General features: G+C 50.5%; 1 protein-coding gene across 4 annotated transcripts; it reads right to left on the bottom strand.

The window, feature by feature from the left end:
- Window positions 1–4,683: 4,683 nt before the first annotated feature.
- On the bottom strand, window positions 4,684–16,356 carry LOC144737675 (uncharacterized). Of its 4 annotated transcripts, none has more exons than XM_078620493.1 (5): window positions 15,986–16,339; window positions 14,388–14,534; window positions 13,183–13,355; window positions 12,285–12,557; window positions 4,684–6,628 (listed from the first exon to the last, which is right to left on the bottom strand). In XM_078620493.1, exons 1-5 carry the CDS (start codon window positions 16,234–16,236, stop codon window positions 6,267–6,269), a joined length of 1,206 nt encoding a protein of 401 aa, XP_078476619.1. In that variant the 5' UTR covers window positions 16,237–16,339; the 3' UTR covers window positions 4,684–6,266. The 4 variants fall into 4 exon arrangements, with proteins under 4 accessions (XP_078476619.1, XP_078476620.1, XP_078476622.1 ...); XM_078620494.1 differs by having other exon boundaries at window positions 13,183–13,293; window positions 14,416–14,534; window positions 15,986–16,332; XM_078620496.1 differs by lacking the exon at window positions 15,986–16,339 and adding an exon at window positions 15,645–15,971.
- Window positions 16,357–18,151: the final 1,795 nt, after the last annotated feature.

An 18,151-nucleotide genomic window follows, 5' to 3' on the forward strand; every position in this document is an offset into this window, starting at 1 on the left:
TTTGTTACGAAGTCAGAAGTTGTTCCATTCCAGGTGCCCATTCATCGGGTCCCGGTTGCTAAGCGTATCAGGAGGCGCCTTGAAAGGATCACGTCCCTCAGTGGTCTTCCTGTTGACCGAGTTTCCTACAGAGCTGCCTGCAGGAAAACCAATTAAATTTCGATTTAAAGCTTTCGTGACTGCAGGGATTCATCTTCTTGGTTCTTTCAGTAAAGTCACGTAGAAGGGAAATAATAAAATAATAATAAAACATAATAAAATAATTCTCACGACGTTTCGGCCACAACGCAAGCAGCCGTCCTCAGGTGAAGACCAGGTCTGTCGGGGAGACAGCGTCTGACTGAAACACCACCACGCTTGGAGCGTCTATTTAAGCTGGGTTAGAAGGGGGGAAGGGTGCCTTGACAAAATAATTTGCATATCAAGAGGAATTAAGCATATTTATGGGAAATGCAGGTATGTGATTAGTACTACTTGTGAAATGCATAGGAGGTGGGCGGGGGGTTTAAAGTCATTATGCCTGTGCATTATGCAGGATTAGCAGCATCAAAGGGAGGGGATAGGGGTAGTATTAATAAAGGGAAGGAATGTTAATAGTATGTAGCTGCAGTAACTAAACCACGTAAAAAACTCAAGTATAAACTACATAGTATCATCAGTATACTAAATATACTCTCCAATAAGCTGAGCTACTAACAGTAAGTAATACATTACAATTCTATGTCGCAAAAAATATAATATGCTTCCAGCTAAACTTTTTTCCTTACATCACACGGGTCTACCCCGTACTATATGCTGCCATAGACAAACCCAACATTAAATTACATACTGTATTACACCACCCTGTACCTTAGAATAATATAGTGTAATATTACACTATGTATTATTCTATCCACCCTATTGTATATCACACTGCTGTATATTCACTATACAATTACGATACTATATATTGCCTTATACATTGTATTAAACATTACAATTTTATACTATTTATTATCATACAATCTGCTATACACTACACTATACTGTACAATCTGCTATACACTACACTATACTGTTTAGTTACTGCAGCTACATACTATTAACATTCCTTCCCTTTATTAATACTACCCCTATCCCCTCCCTTTGATGCTGCTAATCCTGCATAATGCACGGGCATAATGACTTTAAAACCCCCCGCCCACCTCCTACGCATTTCACAAGTAGTACTAATCACATACCTGCCTTACCCATAAATATGCTAAATTCCTCTTGATATGCAAATTATTTTGTCAAGGCGCCCTTCCCCCCTTCCAACCCAGCTTAAATAGACGCTCCCAGCGTGGTGGTGTTTCATTCAGACGCTGTCTCCCCGACAGACCTGGACTTCACCTGAGGACGGCTGCTTGCGTTGTGGCCGAAACGTCGTGAGAATTATTTTATTGTTTAATTTGTATTATTTTATTATTTCCCTTCTACTTGACTTTACCGAAAAAACCAATTAACTTATACACGTTCCTCCTACATTGAAGAACGCATCAAAACAGCTACCAAAAACCCACACATCCTTTGGAAAACTCTCAAGGATCTTCTACATTCTGGTAGCAACATGGTCCCCCGCCTTAGCCATCCCCTGGCCTCACTGAAACTTGCTACCTCTTTCAACACCACTATCGCAGACTCCTGCACTTCTTCCCTCACATTGCACCAACGTTCCCCTCTCCCTTCTTCTGAAATTGTAATCACTCACCCAGACATCTTTCTAACCACATTCAAGCCGGTGTCTTCAAATACGTTTTCTCTTTAATTCCATCACTCTACATGAAGTCATCTCCACTCGATATCCTCCCAGGCTCCCTGTTCAAGCATTGTGCTCCGGAACTCACCATCACGATTAGGAACATCGCAAATACCTCATTCTCTACGTGGTGTTTTCCATCGGAATATGTGGCTCAGCACTCAAGTGGATACTGTCGGACCTTTCTGATCGGCAACTCAGTCTGGGTGGGCTCATCCACATCTGCTGAAACAAAAGCATTGTGGTGTCCCCCAGGGCTCCGTCCTCAGTCCCCTGCTCATATGCGGATTACACTATTCTCTTCACCGTCATCAATTCTCCGAATGCGTCTGGATTTGAGAGGCTCTCGGAATGCACCACTGCCCTGCAACAGTGCATCTCCGCACACAACATTGCCCTCAATCCTTCAAAGTGGCCATCATATTAGGCACCAGGCAACGTCTCCACTCAATCTGCGTTCCCAACACACATATCCATTTATGGAAACAGCACCAGGTTCACCAATCACAGCTACCTCGGTGTCATCCTTGATTCAACTTCATCATTCGACCGCCAAACCAATCAAATTATCATTGGATTGGTTTTTAATTATCAGTTCCTGTAACTTTCACCTGAAGGCTCTCAGACACCTACGTCGTCTCATCTCCACTGTAACTTCCAATGCATTGGCATGTTACATAGTTGGGTCTCGCCTCGACTATTGCAACTCCATCCTAGTCCGGTCCTCCTCTGGCAACCTAAAAAAACTTAAAAGACTTCAAAACAACCTAGTACGCGTCATTGGCCGCACTCATCCTCGGCTCGACTCACTTGCCTCTCTCCGTGCCCTACACTGGCTCCCTATTGCCAGCAGGGTCCCATACAACATCGCCTGCCTCTGCCACCGCGCCTTCACATCTGGCTGCCCCCCTTAACTCTCTTCACGATTGATGACTTGCAGCACAGCACACGACAGATGCCTTCGCAGTGCGACTCACGACCTCCTCTCGATACCAAGATCCAGGATGGTCACGGCTATGCGCCGCTTCTCGGTGCCTGCCCCTACAGTCTGGAACGCAATCCCTCTGCACATTCGCAGCATCACCTCCATCGTCTCCTTCAAGAGGCACTTACAAACTCACCTCTACAACCACGCTTTCGAGTGACTCTTGAGCTTGGCTCCGCACCTCTGAGTTCTGTCCGCAAATTTGCGCGCGTTACAAATTGCCTCATCTATAAGGGTTCCCTTATAATTAATGTACTTTGATATGCTTATGGAAATTCACGTTAATTGTGGGGAGGAGAAACAAAATAAAACATTCTTTAATGCAGACGGATGTCTCTGAAATAGGTCTTGGTGCTGTTTTACTGCAGGAACATGAAGGGAAATTGTTCCCAGTTTTGTAAGCAAGTCGGAAGGTGCTTGCAAGGGAGTGAAGGTAATCCACCATCGAACGAGTGTGTTTAGCACTTGTGTGAGCAGTGCAAAAGCTCAGAATGTACCTCTATGGGAAGGAGTTTATTCTAGAGACTTATCATAAATCCCTTTTGTATTTAAACAAAGCTCGCATGGAGAATGGAAGGGTCATGTCATAGGCCATGGCATTACAATGCTACTGTTATACCATCAGGGTGTTAAGGGGTAGTGAGAACGTCGGAACAGATTCTTCGAGTCGGAGTGACTACGACGATCCATCAGCTTAAGGGAAAATCACTGCTCAGCGCCGTAAAGAGTCAATGGAGCATCGACTTCTCAAAGGGGAGGGGAGGGGGCAATGTGACAAAGGCTCTGCGCGGGCTGTTTCCCATCGCTAAATGGATATAGAGGGTGAACACCATACAGCATGGGCCAGGATATGGAGGTTCAAACTGGCTAAGAGAGATAGGTGGTATGACAAGTTTTGGGACCAGTCTAGGTGGGGCTGATGGGGGTTGGGTGCCCCTGAGTCGTATACAAGGCTGTGCTTAGAGCAAAGCAGGGAGGAGTCATACCTCTGAGCACCTCAGCAACCCATACAGCACTGGATGAAAGTGGGCTTCAAGCCAGGAGCAGCGGGACCGTACTCTGGGCAAGGGAGACTTCCTAAGCCCACCCAGGGCGGGCCTGGGCAGGAATGAGGCTGGAACGAGGCAAGGTGGCGAAGCAAGAAGAGAGCATGGCCGATAGCGGGGTCAGTGCACCGTGCCACTGCTGGTTGTACCCCTGTGACTCTCGGGAAGGAGGAGTTGGCCTCTGTTGCGTCTGCCAGGGTGTCCTCATGTGGAGAATGCGTGTGGGCTGGGATCTACTGTTGTGTTCAGCATGCACAGTGGTGGCTAATGTAAGACTCGCATTGATGGCTGCATGGTGATAAATGCAGTGGCCAGGGAGAGTTGCACAATTTCAGCGTAGTGTGTGTATGACGGGTTCGTACTGGCGCGGGAACATGTCCTTGAACTAGTAAAGAGAAATTGTATAGATAAGACCCATGCTTATTTAAAAGCCTCTATATGTGTCCGGTTGATATTAATACACACATGAGACCTCCGCCAATCGTATGGCACTCCACGTACACCACACAATCACCCCATTACAGGGGAAGAATGCCCTGGCTCGCATTGAAAACATTATTACAATTCAGAGCGGGGTGGGGAGTGAAGGTTAGGGAAGAGTAGAATCCCCCCCACCCCCCATTCTCCTGGCTGCCCCATGACAATTTTAAATGTAGTATAGTGGTGTAGTGTATAGTAATGTATAGGGTAGTATATAGTGTACTGTATAGAGTGTAGTGCATAGTAGTATGTACAGTGAGGGAAAAAAGTATTTGATCCCCTGCTGATTTTGTACGTTTGCCCACTGACAAAGAAATGATCAGTCTATAATTTTAATGGTAGGTTTATTTGAACAGTGAGAGACAAAATAACAACAAATTCCAGAAAAACGCATGTCAATTTTTTTATACATTTATTGGCATTTTAATGAGGGAAATAAGTATTTGACCCCTCTACAAAACATGACTTAGTACTTGGTCGCAAAACCCTTGTTGGCAATCACAGAGGTCAGACGTTTCTTGTAGTTGGCCACCAGGTTTGCACAAATCTCAGAAGGGATTTTGTCCCACTCCTCTTTGCAGATCTTCTCCAAGTCATTAAGGTTTAGAGCCTGACGTTTGGCTACTCGAACCTTCAGCTCCCTCCACAGATTTTCTTTTGGGATTAAGGTCTGGAGATTGGATAGGCCACTCCAGGACCTTAATGTGCTTCTTCTTGAGCCACTCCTTTGTTGCATTGGCCGTGTGTTTTGGGTCATTGTCATGCTGGAATACCCATCCACGACCTATTTTCAATGCCCTGGCTGAGAGAAGGAGGTTCTCACCCAAGATTTGACGGTACATGGCCCCGTCCATCGTCCCTTTGATGCGGTGAAATTGTCCTGTCCCCTTAGCAGAAAAACACCCCCAAAGCATAATGTTTCCACCTCCATGTTTGACAGTGGGGATGGTGTTCTTGGGGTCACAGGCAGCATTCCTCCTCCTCCAAACACGGCGAGTTGAGTTGATGCCAAAGAGCTACATTTTGGTCTCATCTGACCACAACACTGAATAATTCAGATGTTCATTGGAAAACTTCAGACGGGCATGTTTATGTGCTTTATTGAGCAGGGGGACCTTGCGGGCACTGCAGGATTTCAGTCCTTCACGGTGTAGTGTGTTACCAACTGTTTTCTTGGTGACTATGGTCCCAGCTGCCTTGAGATCATTGACAAGATCCTCCCGTGTAGTTCTGGGCTGATTCCTCACCGTTCTCATGATCATTGCAACTCCACGAGGTGAGATATTGCATGGAACCCTAGGCCGAGGGAGATTGACAGTTCTTTTGTGTTTCTTCCATTTGCGAATAATCACACCAACTGTTGTCACCTTCTCACCAAGCTGCTTGGCGATGGTCTTGTAGCCCATTCCAGCCTTGTGTAGGTCTACAATCTTGTCCCTGATATCCTTGGAGAGCTCTTTGGTCTTGGCCATGGTGGAGAGTTTGGAATCTGATTGATTGATTGCTTCTGTGAACGTGTCTTTTATACAGGTAACAAGCTGAGATTAGGAGCACTCCCTTTAAGAGTGTGCTCCTAATCTCGGCTCGTTACCTGTATAAAAAACACCTGGGAGCCAGAAATCTTTCTGATTGAGAGGGGGTCAAATACTTATTTCCCTCATTAAAATGCCAATCAATTTATAACATTTTTGACATGCGTTTTTCTAGATTTTGTTGTTGTTATTCTGTCTCTCACTGTTCAAATAAACCTACCATTAAAATTATAGACTGATCATTTATTTGTCAGTGGGCAAATGTACAAAATCAGCAGGGGATCAAATACTTTTTTCCCTCACTGTATGTACATTGAACTTATTTCACACTGTACGTAGCCAACCACACCAATCCGAGGAACCTGCACACAACATCAACAAAACACAGCAACAAACCCGAGCGGCTCTTAAAAAAAAGAATAGGGCATCATCAAGTTGAAACGAGGTTATCTTGGCTGCTGCTGCTTCTGCTGCTGCTGCTCCTGTTGCTGCTTCTGCTGCGGCAGCGGAGCGTGGTGACTGCTCACGTGCGCGTAGAGGTCCGACGAGCGTACGAAGCTGGTCCCACACACGGGGCACGCAAGGACGCGCCCTCCCTGGTGCAGCACCAGGTGGTAGCGGAGTCCCGAAGGCCACGCGAAGGCCTTGCCGCACACGTGACAGGCGAGTGGCTTCTCACCCGTGTGGACTCTCGCGTGACTCCTGAGCTTCGAGGCATGCCGGTAGCACTTGCCACACACCGGGCATCGGTGTTGCGGCCCCTCGCTACCGGTACGCCTCCCGGTGTGGTGCCTACGGGCGGGTGAGACTGCGTGAGAGAACAGCGGAAGGGACGATTAAATTTGTACTGTGTGTGTGTGTACCACAAAAAACAGATATTAAAAGTCTAACTAAACTTGTGCCGGAGACCCCGGAGAGACAGGCGACTATGACGTATCCTGGCCAAACCCATTTGGCGGAGCCAGGAGACTGATTCCGCACCCTCGGGGTTCCTCCAGAAATAGCAAAATGCCACTGCGAGTGGCCACGTACAATGTTCGAACGCTCACTGTGGAGGAGGTCCTGTGGACTGGCTCTGGCTTCAGTATCCATGAGGGGTGGACAGTCATCTACTTGGGGCGTGGCTCTTCTTCTGAACAAAATAATGAAGGAGCGTGGGAGTGTGGGAGCGTGGCGGTGAGATGTAGGAAGCTGTAAGCTCCTGGCTACTGTGGGCTCGCCTTCCCATCAACCAGAGGCGAAGAGTGGTGGTGGTGGTTATGTATACCCCCACCGAAGATGTATATCATTGGAGGGATGCAGGCAAGGGCGATGCGTCAAATGCCTTCTATGACCTCCTGTCACAGGTGCTAGCTAAAGTGGACCTCGGGATAGAGTCATCCTCTGTTGGGCGACTTTAATGCCCGAGTTGGTCATAATGCTGCCACTGATCAGCTCAATAACAACAGTAGGAGGCTGCTAGACTTCTGTGCAGCCCATGGGCTTGTAATTACCAACACGCTGTTCTGGCATTGGCACATCCACACAACACCATGGATGCACGCTGGATGGAGGAGGCTCATGAAGGACACTACTGGGCAGTTGGAGGCAGTTGCGCTCCAGCAACAATGGAGGGCAGAGGAGTGACGCTCACAACAACGAGCGGAGCGCCGGGCAGCTGAACAGATCAAGTTGGCACAGTAGGGGGCACAGGTGGTGCACCGGCCAGTCATCTCAGTCAGTCGACCCATGGCACCTGGGTCTGTTCCATGACCTGCCAGTGGGCGTTCGACACTTCACGTGGCCTTAAAATGCATATGAGCTGGCACATGCACCGTGGTGATGTCACTGCCACCTAGTAGCGGATGGCTTTTGTTGTTGTGTGTGTACTGTGTGTGTATCATGTGTGTGTGTATTGTGTGTGTATCGTGTGTGTGTGGGGAGTGGTATTGTAGCGGTTAGCACTGCGCTACGGAACCCGGCGACCTGAGTTTGTTTCTCGCTCACGGTGATTAACACTGGTGATGATGATCTGAACCACTCCAGGGCCTCCGCTAGGTCGACTCAGCCTCAAATAAGCACCTAGTGCAATGTGTAAATATCGCCACTGAGGAGACAAAGGCGGCCGGAAGTGGTGCGCATCAACCACCCCCTTGTGTGCCAGTGCCGGCCCTGATAGGTACAGCAATTGCCCGAACAGTCTGTTAAGGCTACACGGAGATCTTTGTCTTCGTGTGTGTGTACTTTGAGTGTGCTGTGTGTGTAATGTGTGTGTGTTGAACTTCTTCGAACCGTACGTAGCCAACCGTGCTAAATCGGAGGTGCGGGGGAAGGAAAACAAACTAAACACAACGACATCAACAACAAGCAGGTCTAAAGAAATTCGTTTTCAATGTCGTATAGTGGTGTAGAAGTGGAGCGTAAAGTAGTGCAGTAGTTTATAGGGTTGTAGTGTAGTGTATAGTATAATGTACTGTTTAGTGGTGTAGTTTTGTAGTAGTGCATAGGGTAGTAGTGTGGTGTGTAGTATAATGTACTGTATAGTAGTGTAGTGACATCAGGGATGTCACTGTATGGTGCCGGCCCGAGAGGGCCACGGCACGCGATGCACCGTCATCGCGTACACCGCGGAGGCGGGTGTAGTACCAGCCATAGCGGGGATTGGCGTGCGCTGGGATAGCGTGGCCACCACGCATAGCGTGTAGTGCGGGCTCCCACAGGGGGGAGTAGGAGAGTGTCAGCCCAGGGGCAGGGTTGCCCCGGGCCATGGCACTCTGGTTGACCCCGCAGACACGTGATCTGGAGTGTCCACAGAGAGGGCCCCAGGTGGAGGGGCTCGGGGGTGATCACGTGTCCGGGGAGAGCTCTCGAGAGGGAGCTAGAAGGCTCCAGAAGGTGGGCAGGGCCGAGGGCAGAGCAGCCCCGACCCGTGGGGGGATATAAGGCGGGTCCCTGAGAGGGACTGGGGTCGCTGCATCCTACAAACTGAAGCTCCACATCCACAAGCTGAAGCTCTACGTCCTGCAAGACATCAACACGTGGTCAAGGACCCGAGTGAGAGGGCCCGACCCTTCGTAGCTGTAACCCCTGGTATAGTGTAGTTAGCGGGGTGGTCACCACCCTAGGCTGTATCTGGTGAAGGGGCAGTTACCCCTTTGAGTTAGGTGTTGATGTTATAATTAAAGTGTTGCATCCAAAGAACAATGTCTGCGACTCAGTTAGACTCACTTCAACTGGTGTCAGAAGTGGCCAACACGCTAGTTTATATAGCTAGCTGTAGACTATGTCTACACGTCGTAGACCACGTACCTGGACGTCGGTGGACAAGGACCTCGTGCCACCTACAGTTTTGGAGGATGCGCGGGAGACGCTGCCAGCGGAGCAGAGTGCCTTTCGGGTGCTCGACGCTTCGCCGTCAGCGCACGATCGCCTCACGGAGCTCCTCTATGCTGCGACTTCGCTCCTCATGGAGTTCTGTCCCAGGGTCTCGCCGGTGAAGGAGGGAGCGGCGAGGCAGCTCGGGGACGACGACTCCGCCGCCATTTCGCAGCGGACGGGAAACTCGGTGAGCAGCCCGCGCATTCGGCTGCCATTTTGTCGCCGGCGCGGAGCACGCAGCCCGCCAAAATTAAAGATGCGCCATCAGCGCCGAGGTACATCCCAGCTCTCCGGCGTCGACCTCACCTTGCTGGAGAGTTCGCGGCTACCAGTGAGAACTGGGTGACCTTCAAGCGGCAGTTCCTCACGAACGCCGGCTTGGCGGGGTGGACAGAGACGGAGGCGCTGCGGGCGCTACCTGCCGCCCTCGATGACGACGCCCTTGCGCCATTTCTCGCCATCCCGCCGCCGGAGAGGTCGACCCTCACACAGGCTTTCAACCGGTTGGCACCTATCTACAAGCCTCCGGCGAACGCGCGCCACAAATTCGCCACACGACAGAAGGGGGTGGACGAGTCGGCCCTCGCCTTCCGTAGCGCACTTTTGGCGCTGGCGAAGGCCACCACGATGGCATCGACGTGTTGGTCCTCGAGAGATTGCTGGCCTTGGCGGAAACCCTCCACATCATTCTTCCAGCCGAAGATGAAGACATCTCGTCTCTCCAGGTCGCCAAGTACATCCGAGCCCAGCTACTTCTATAACGGGACAGGGCGCAGGTCACGTGTGCCATATCCCGCACGGGGCCGGGGCCACCTGATGGAATGGAGCCCCTTTTGGCATGTGTATCGACTCGCGGTGAGACGACCGGCGCGGCGACGGCGCACGGCGGTCGGACGAGCGGCGGCGGCCGAGGTCGTCGTCTCGTTCCGGTGGTGGCCGTGTTGTCTGCTACAATTGTGGCCTGCAGGAGCACGTGTCATTGGGTTGCCACGTACCACGACGGCGCCTTCCAACATCACCGCCATCCTACGCTTATCTACACCCTGAGGGGCGTCACGACGCATTCCACACTCGACCCCTGGCCTCACCTCACCCATCTAGGCATTTTGGTTCGCAGCTCGATCGCGTCGGTACGGGGTAGTCCTACGCTAAATCGTGAAGTTCGTCAGCTCCAACCGAATCAGTGGTCAGAGCTGGCCCATCGAGTGGTGAATGCGTCCGCGGGTTATCCACCGTGCTTGGGTCCATTGAGGGTGTATAAATAAAGATGCTAGTCGACACGGGTGCGTCGGCAACTATCATTTCGGAACTAATTTTCAATATTTTGCCCCCGAAGTATCAGGGTCTAGACCCTGTCGATGCGCCATGTTTCACCGTTGATGGCGGCTCATTGGGCATCATCGGTCGGATAACGGCCGAGGTGCGCATAGCTGACGTTAAATTATGGGGACACATTCTTGTCTCCACATCACTGACTGTTCCTTGTTTACTTGGAACTGATTTCCTTGGTAGGATGCCATTGGAAATCTGCATTGACCGCGGCTGTTTGGAACTGCCATCCGGACGTCGTGTGGCATTTTTGCCTTCCCCTACCCGGTTGTGTGCGGCCAACGCTTCGGTGCAGATGTTTGTTCCCCTCCACGTGAGGAAGCCGCTAATTTTTGGGTGCTACGGGGAATGCTATTGTAGCTTATACGTTGGTGTCCGACGACCAGGAACATTTTAATCAGGTTCTTAATTCTTGGATGGACACCACGGTCACCCAGGAGAGTGCGGTGTTGGCTCATGCGTCACCGAAGGGGGCATCGTGGGGAATGTGGGTGCTGCGACGATCCCGGGATATAGATCATCTCTTTCGCCTGGATCCGGTGATTGCGCCGCGCAAATTTGTTTAATCTCCACATCGCTGGGGCCGAGTGTTGAGTGTGTCTGGCGGCCCGGGGTGTGTGCCCGCGCCGGTTGATCCCGGGCGAAGCGATTCTGTTCCACTCCCAGGTGCTGCGCGACTGACGTCCCTTGCGTGATCGCACATGCCGGCTTTGCGGGCTTTGAGTGCGGTGGATCCATCAACCCGACCTACTGCTCTCCATGACAAGCCGGGTTCTGTGGAACATTTGCACATTCCCCCCGGGACCTCCAGGGTGAGCGAGCCCACCTCCCCTGGGGGCCCGGCACCATGCACTCGCTCAAAGACTCGTTTTTCGTGACTCCCTTGCACACACGCTCCCATGCTGTCAGTTGCTTGTCACGCTCGCTGTGTCGTGGCGGTCATTGATTGATCCTGGCCGCCATTGAACTCACGAGCGTCATTACATGGTGAAGGTGGGAGGTGTGATGGTAAGAGGGATCCCGAGGGTTTACATGGTTTTTCATATTGCTTGTTCATGTGGTGTTGTTATCGTTACGGGTTCGTTGGTTTACACCCTTCTCCCTGTTGGTTTGTACATTTGTAGATAGAGTAATATTTGTACAGGTGGGTTGGGGTATTTATTTCTGTTCTGTTATTTTTGAGACACACTATGTTTCTTGTGTTTCTATAAACTGTTCGTTTAAAAGGGGGAGTTGACAGCCGGGACAGCTGAATGCTACGAAGGTGGGGGTGATGTAGTGACATCAGGGATGTCACTGTATGGTGCTGGTGTAGTGTATAGTAGTGTGTAGTGTATAGTGTAATATGTAGTAGTGTAGCGTATAGGGTAGTAGTGTAGTGTATAGTAGTGTCGTGTGTAATAGTGTATAGGGTAGTAGTGTAGTGTATAGTATAATGTACTGTATAGTGTAATATATAGTAGTGTAGCAGTGTATAGGGTAGTAGTGTAGTATAGTATATAGTAGGAGTAGGAGTGTATAGTATAATGTACTGTATAGTGTACTGTATAGTAGTGTAGTGTGTAGACATGTCGTGTACAGTGTAGTGCATGTACTAAACTTCTTTCAGAACCATAATTAGCCAGCCACGTTAATCAGAGGTACGCGGGCGGGTGGGGAGGGAGTGAAACGGGGAGGAGGGGTGGGGGGGACATCAAACGATGAACGGGGCACGACGCCCTTGGCTGTGAACGATGCGTAGGGTCTCCGCATGTAACCCCCCGCTCCCGGCTCCTCACCGTCGTCGTCTTCCAAGATCACTTCGATCTCCGCTGAACCCGACGATGATGCCGCGACAGCCGCAGCGTCTCCCGTCCACGGCGCTTGGGGCCTGGTGGCGGAACCGCGGTCGGCCGCGGGGTTCCAGAGGACTCCTCTGGGGAAACGGAGGCCTGCCTCGACGACGTGAAGGTCCCTCGGTCCGGGGCGGTATTCACCGTCCACGAGCTTAAGTCGTTCTTTTGCGCTGCCGAAAACCTCCGCCTCCTCCTCTTTCATACGAATGTCGGCTCCTGAGACAGAGGCATTCCCGCTTTGAGCGCTACGCATCGCCACGTGAACTCCACTCATCCTCACAGCAGCAACAAGTGCCGGCTTTTAGCCGCATCATCGCGCCGCACTTTCAGATGTATAGGTATGACACTATACACTAGACTACTATAGACTACTATACACTACACTATTCCACACTAGACTACTATACACTACACTACTACATGCGACTATACACTAGACTACTATACACTACACTACAGTACACTACCATATACTAGACTACTATAAACTACACTAATATACACTACACTACTATGCACTACACATTGGGCTCTATGGAGGCCCGTCGTTAAGCGATAAGTTGTTAGCAGGGGTTGACGTTAAGAGAGGTTCTACTGCATAATGTACCGTATATAATATTTTACACTGAAATCAAGCGTAGCTACTTTGTCAGACGCACGTGGTGCCAATCGCCAGACTGGGTTAAAGCCTTTGAAACGGTTTTGCCGGATTGGGCCGGGACCAGCTGGATAATGTTGGAAACAGCCGGATGTAATCGCGTGGCAGATAATCGATGATCGACTGTAGACTCAGGATGTCTCCAGACTCCACCATGCCAGTCAGTGGTGAGATGACGCTTACTGTGACGGGAGTCGCTGCCCTCCAATTTCACCTCCAGCAATGCCCCACTGACAGGCCCTCCTGAGTCTCCTCCTCTTCGCTTGAGTCGCAAAGACGGGGCCACCACGGCTCCTGTCTCAAGGGAGGGCAGCACGGCAGTGGCAGGCTCAGGATAACGCCGCTCACGCCGTCGTCTGTGGCGGGGAGTTTGCACAGTGAGGGAGGTTACGCAGCTGGGTGCATCGGCACAGTCATCTCAGGCAGTCAACCCATGGCACCCGCTGGGTCTGTCCTGTGACCTCCTCCTCCTACACCTAGTCTGGCGCAGCAGTCAACCCATGGCACCTGCTGGGTCTGTCCCGTGATCTCCCCCTCCTGCACCTAGCCTTGCACAGCAGTCAACCCATGGAACCTGCTGGGTCTGTCCCATGACAACCTCCTGTTGTCAGCAGGGAGCCTTTGCCACTTCACGTGATGGCCTCAAAATTGCACCATGACTGGCACAAGCGCCGCGATGACGTCATCGCCACTTAGTGGCAGTTGTTGTTGCTGCAGCAAAGAGCGGTAGCGCAGCGGTTAGCGTTGCGCTGCTGTGTTACGAACCTCGACAGAGACCCGAGTTCAATTCCCGCTCACGGCCAACACCAACCACCGTTTCCTGGGCTCAGTCCCCTAGGTCGACTCAGCCACAAATTAGTTACCTGGTGTGCAGTGGTGTGTGTGGTAAACATCACCACTAGGGGAAACAAAGGCGGCCGGGCGGGCGTGGTGTTGGCCACCCAACCCCTCATGTGCCACAGTGCTGGCCTTCATAGGTGCTACTACTCGCTATTAACAGCACTTACCCCAACAGTCTGTTACAGGCTACACGGAGGATCTTTGTCTTTGGTGGAGTTAGTGGTGGTGGAGTTGATGGTGGTGAAGTTAGTGGTGGTGGAGGTGGTGGAGATGGTGGTGGAAGTGGCGGTGGTGGCGGTCGAGGTGGTGGACGTGGTGGTAGTGGTGGTGGAGGTGGTGGTAGTGGTGGGGGAGGTGGTAGAACAGGTGGTGGTGGAGGTGGCGGTCGAGGTGGTGGTGGAGGTGGTGGTAGGGGTGGGGGAGGTGGTGGAGTCGCTGCTGCTCGCTTCACAGTCGCTGCTGCTCGCTACGAACACCACTCGCCCCAACAGTCTGTCACTGATATATGGGGAGCGGTGGGGGGGGGTCTTTGTCTTCGTATCTCTTACAGCGAGCAGGAGTCCAACTCGGACTCACCGGCGGCGACGTCGTCTTCACGGCTCAACGCGCCCCCTCCGAGGGGCGCCGTCTTCCATCCTGGGTGCTCGTCAACCTCCCGCTTGATCGCCCACCCCGCAGACATCCTTACTCCTTGCCTGTCAACACACACAGGAGGCTCCTTCATGGTCACGGCAAATACAGTCACACTCATCGAGGCCCATACTAAAACATTTTATTTTTATTTTAATGGGTGTAAGGCACCCACACTGAGCTGCGTGGCTCTTTAGTCAGAACCGACGCTGGCTATCTATCACACGTGTAGAGGAGTGAAATATGTGGTGCGCACAGTTAACCAAGGTCAACTGAGGGCAAACAGGTGCACGTGTGCAAACGTTAGGTTTGCACGGACAAACTGACAGTTGTTAAGGGGCAAAGCAGGTACAGACGGGGACGACCGGTTGTGCACATCAAGGCCGGAGGTGTTGCTAGGGAGATGGGAGATAAGGGTTGTTTGAAAGGCAAACAGGCACCAGCCTGGCTGAGCTTAAAGAGACACACGAGAGGTCTCGGATAATTGGCAGGGGAATATAAGGGCGTGTGCCTGAGCAGAGCGGGGAGTTGTTGCTGGGGACAAGAGTGAAGACATTTCGCCGCTGCCGCTCGAGCCGTCAACGAACCTCAAATCTCACACGTCGCCAGTGAGTGGGTCTGAGGAAGCGTAGGTGAGGGCAGCGGTGGAGTTGTAGAGTTGCTGTGTGCGAAGCTGCTGAGTGCGGAGACGCTGTGTGAGTGCGGAGACGCTATGTGCGGAGACGCTGTGTGCGGAGTTACTGAGAGCAGAGCTGCCGAGTGCAGGATACGTAAGGTGTAAAGTAGATACGAGGAGGAGAAGTTAAACATAAGTGACCATATAGATAGTTATAGGAGTGCCTACAACTGGTGCAGGAATAGGTGAATAAAGTGTAAGCAGGTGATTTGTTACAACGTGTCAGTGTGAGTCAGTTTTGAACACACTACACACGTAATGATGGCAGCTCCAACAAAGTGGGCTGATATCATCATCATCACGTGGAAATTCACCGCAGTCAAAACACTCTCTAAACGCGTGGTGAAAAATCCACACAGCCACCACAGGGAGAGAGAGACATGCAAACTCCAAATATACAACAGGCATCGTCAGGGTCCGGAATCGAACCCATGCCCTCCTGCATAGCAGGAAAATCGTGGCATTAGGGTCAGGATCGAACCCACGACCTCCTCCATACCGAGCGAGGTAGTTAACATCTCCCCAGGAGCAGGATGAGCAGTAGCAGCAGAAGCGGTGGTCCCGGCCTCGTGAGTTCCACAGCGAGAGGTGGTGATGGTTGTGGTGGTGGTGGTTGTGGTGGTGGATGTGAAGGTGATGAAGGTGGTGATGGTGGTGATGGTGAAGGTGGTGATGGTGGTGGAGGTAGTGGAGGAGGTGGTAGTGGTGGTGAAGGTGGTGCTGGAGGTGGTGGTGGATGTGGTGAAGGTGGTGATGGTGGTGAAGGTGGTGGAGGTAGTGGAGGAGGTGGCTGTGGATGTGGTGATGATGGTGGTGGTGAAGGTGGTGCTGGCCACCCACTCAATCGTGTGCAGGAGGAGGCGGCGGCGGCGGCAGGGAGCGGATCTCCGAGCAGGGGAACCTCCCTGCAGGAGGAGACGGAGCGATGAGGAGGAGGAGGTCGGTCGGAAGGAGACGGAGCTTGGGGTGCCGTGGGTTGACCCCGCGGGGTCACCGAGAGGCGGAGCGTCCAATAGATCAAACGACAGCAGCACGGCGGCTCGATGCGCCAATCGTCGTGTCACTTGGAGTTGAAGTCGCTGGCTCAACATTGGGCCAACGTTAGCGGAACATTGGGCCAACGTTACTCAAACGTTGACTCAACGTTACCCCAACGTTGGGCTAACGTTAACGGAACGTTGGGCTCAACGTTAGCCCAACATTGGGCCAACGTTAGCGGAACGTCGGCTCAACGTTCGGCTAACGTTGGCCCAACGTTATATTGTTAACTGCGGGTGTAAGCCTGGTCCCTAGCTTCACCGCATGTAGTTTTTGTCCCTGCGCCCCTTGTGTGTGTGCTGACGGTGACTGGTTTACGTCTGAGTCGACCTAGACGTGGCACATTTATAGCTTTCGGATCAGTTATCAAAATCAGAATCTTGCATTTAGACTGCAGGAGGTAATCCGATTAGCTATAAAGCTCTTTGCTTACAGATGTCCCAGTACGGGGGGGCACGGCAGTCAGAACGTTACAACAAACACGATACACAATCGGAGTGCAAAGTATAGCAAAGGTAAACAAATCGCTTGCAACAAAAACAATAATTTATGTTACCAGGTTGCTCTTTTTTCAGAAGCAAACCTGGCCTTCACTAACTAAAGTTTATAAACTATTAACTCTTGACTTAAAGCTTTCGTGACTGCAGGAATTCATATTCTTTGGGTCTTTCGGTAAAGTCACGTAGATAGGTTTAAAGAAAATAAAAATAAAATAACAAACAGCTACAACGAAACGTTGCCTTTTGTTATTTTCTTTGAACCTATCTACGTGACTTTACCGAAAGACCCAAAGAATAAAAACTATTAACTATTTTATTTCACCAGGTTAGGCTCCATTGAGCTGTGTAGCTCTTTTTCAGAAGCAACCTGGCCATCACAAACTAAACTATGTTCATGTTATCAGATAAGGCCCCCACTGAGCTGTGGAGCTCAAACAACACCGAGGTTCATGTTAATCAGGATTCAAAACCGCACCTCACTGGCTGGACTTGCAGTCTGATACTCGAGCTCAGTGCGACAAACACATCAACCACAATGCTCTGATAAAATACAGTGTCCGAATACGAATACTGTAGACCAAAATATGAAGTCGAATAACTTTGTTATTTGAGATACTGACGTAAATGGGATATGCGCCAGGGCCATGTTATTCAATAGGCCACAGTGTCTACGAAAACTAAAAGGATCTACGAAAAACCAAATTGAGCCCGTGTTTTTTTGTTTGGACGATAATAAAAATGTAACCAACCGGCAATGGATACCCATCTTCATTCATACGCATTAATTAATCCCCCCCACTTCGTGCAAGAAGAGCTCACAAGTGATGTCATCACATCTACCGTATTTTCCCGCATATAACCCGCGGGATATACCACTTTTTACACGCTTTCTATTAACTCACTCTGTTGTTGTTGTCGTATCCTCAAATCTTGTAACTCAATTTTAACCCACTTCCCAATGTGGTATCGACTGAAAACTTGGGAAGCTTATGTCATACTGATGATAATACTATATTCTATCATTAAAAAAAAATTAAACATTATTTTTTATATGGTATGTTTCGCCTGGGGTCTAATTGTCCACGCTCAACTGACGTTAGCTGTAAATCACCACGGTCCCTTACGTTATGGCAAGCCTCGGGGCCACTTCCTGGAGTCGTGGAGTTCTGCCATTACTCGTACGGTACATTTCATTAAAGCGTGTTTTTAAAAAAGCATTTTTAAATATTACTTATTACAAACAAAACAAGACCCTGCGGGGATTATGGAGGTGCGGGCTATCCAAAAAACATTTTACACGTGTGATATGTCATAACTCGCAAAATATTTTCATGGTAGGGCTATACACTATGCAACACTTACCTTTGACTAAAGCTCTGCTAAATAAACCACTAACACTAAAATTGCACACGTTTTAAATTATTCGAATTGTTTGTACAATGAAACGACAATGTTTGAAGTGGGCGCA

Source organism: Lampetra planeri, chromosome 72 (assembly GCF_965212315.1).
Source record: "Lampetra planeri chromosome 72, kcLamPlan1.2.h2, whole genome shotgun sequence".
Classification (NCBI taxonomy): domain Eukaryota; kingdom Metazoa; phylum Chordata; class Hyperoartia; order Petromyzontiformes; family Petromyzontidae; genus Lampetra; species Lampetra planeri.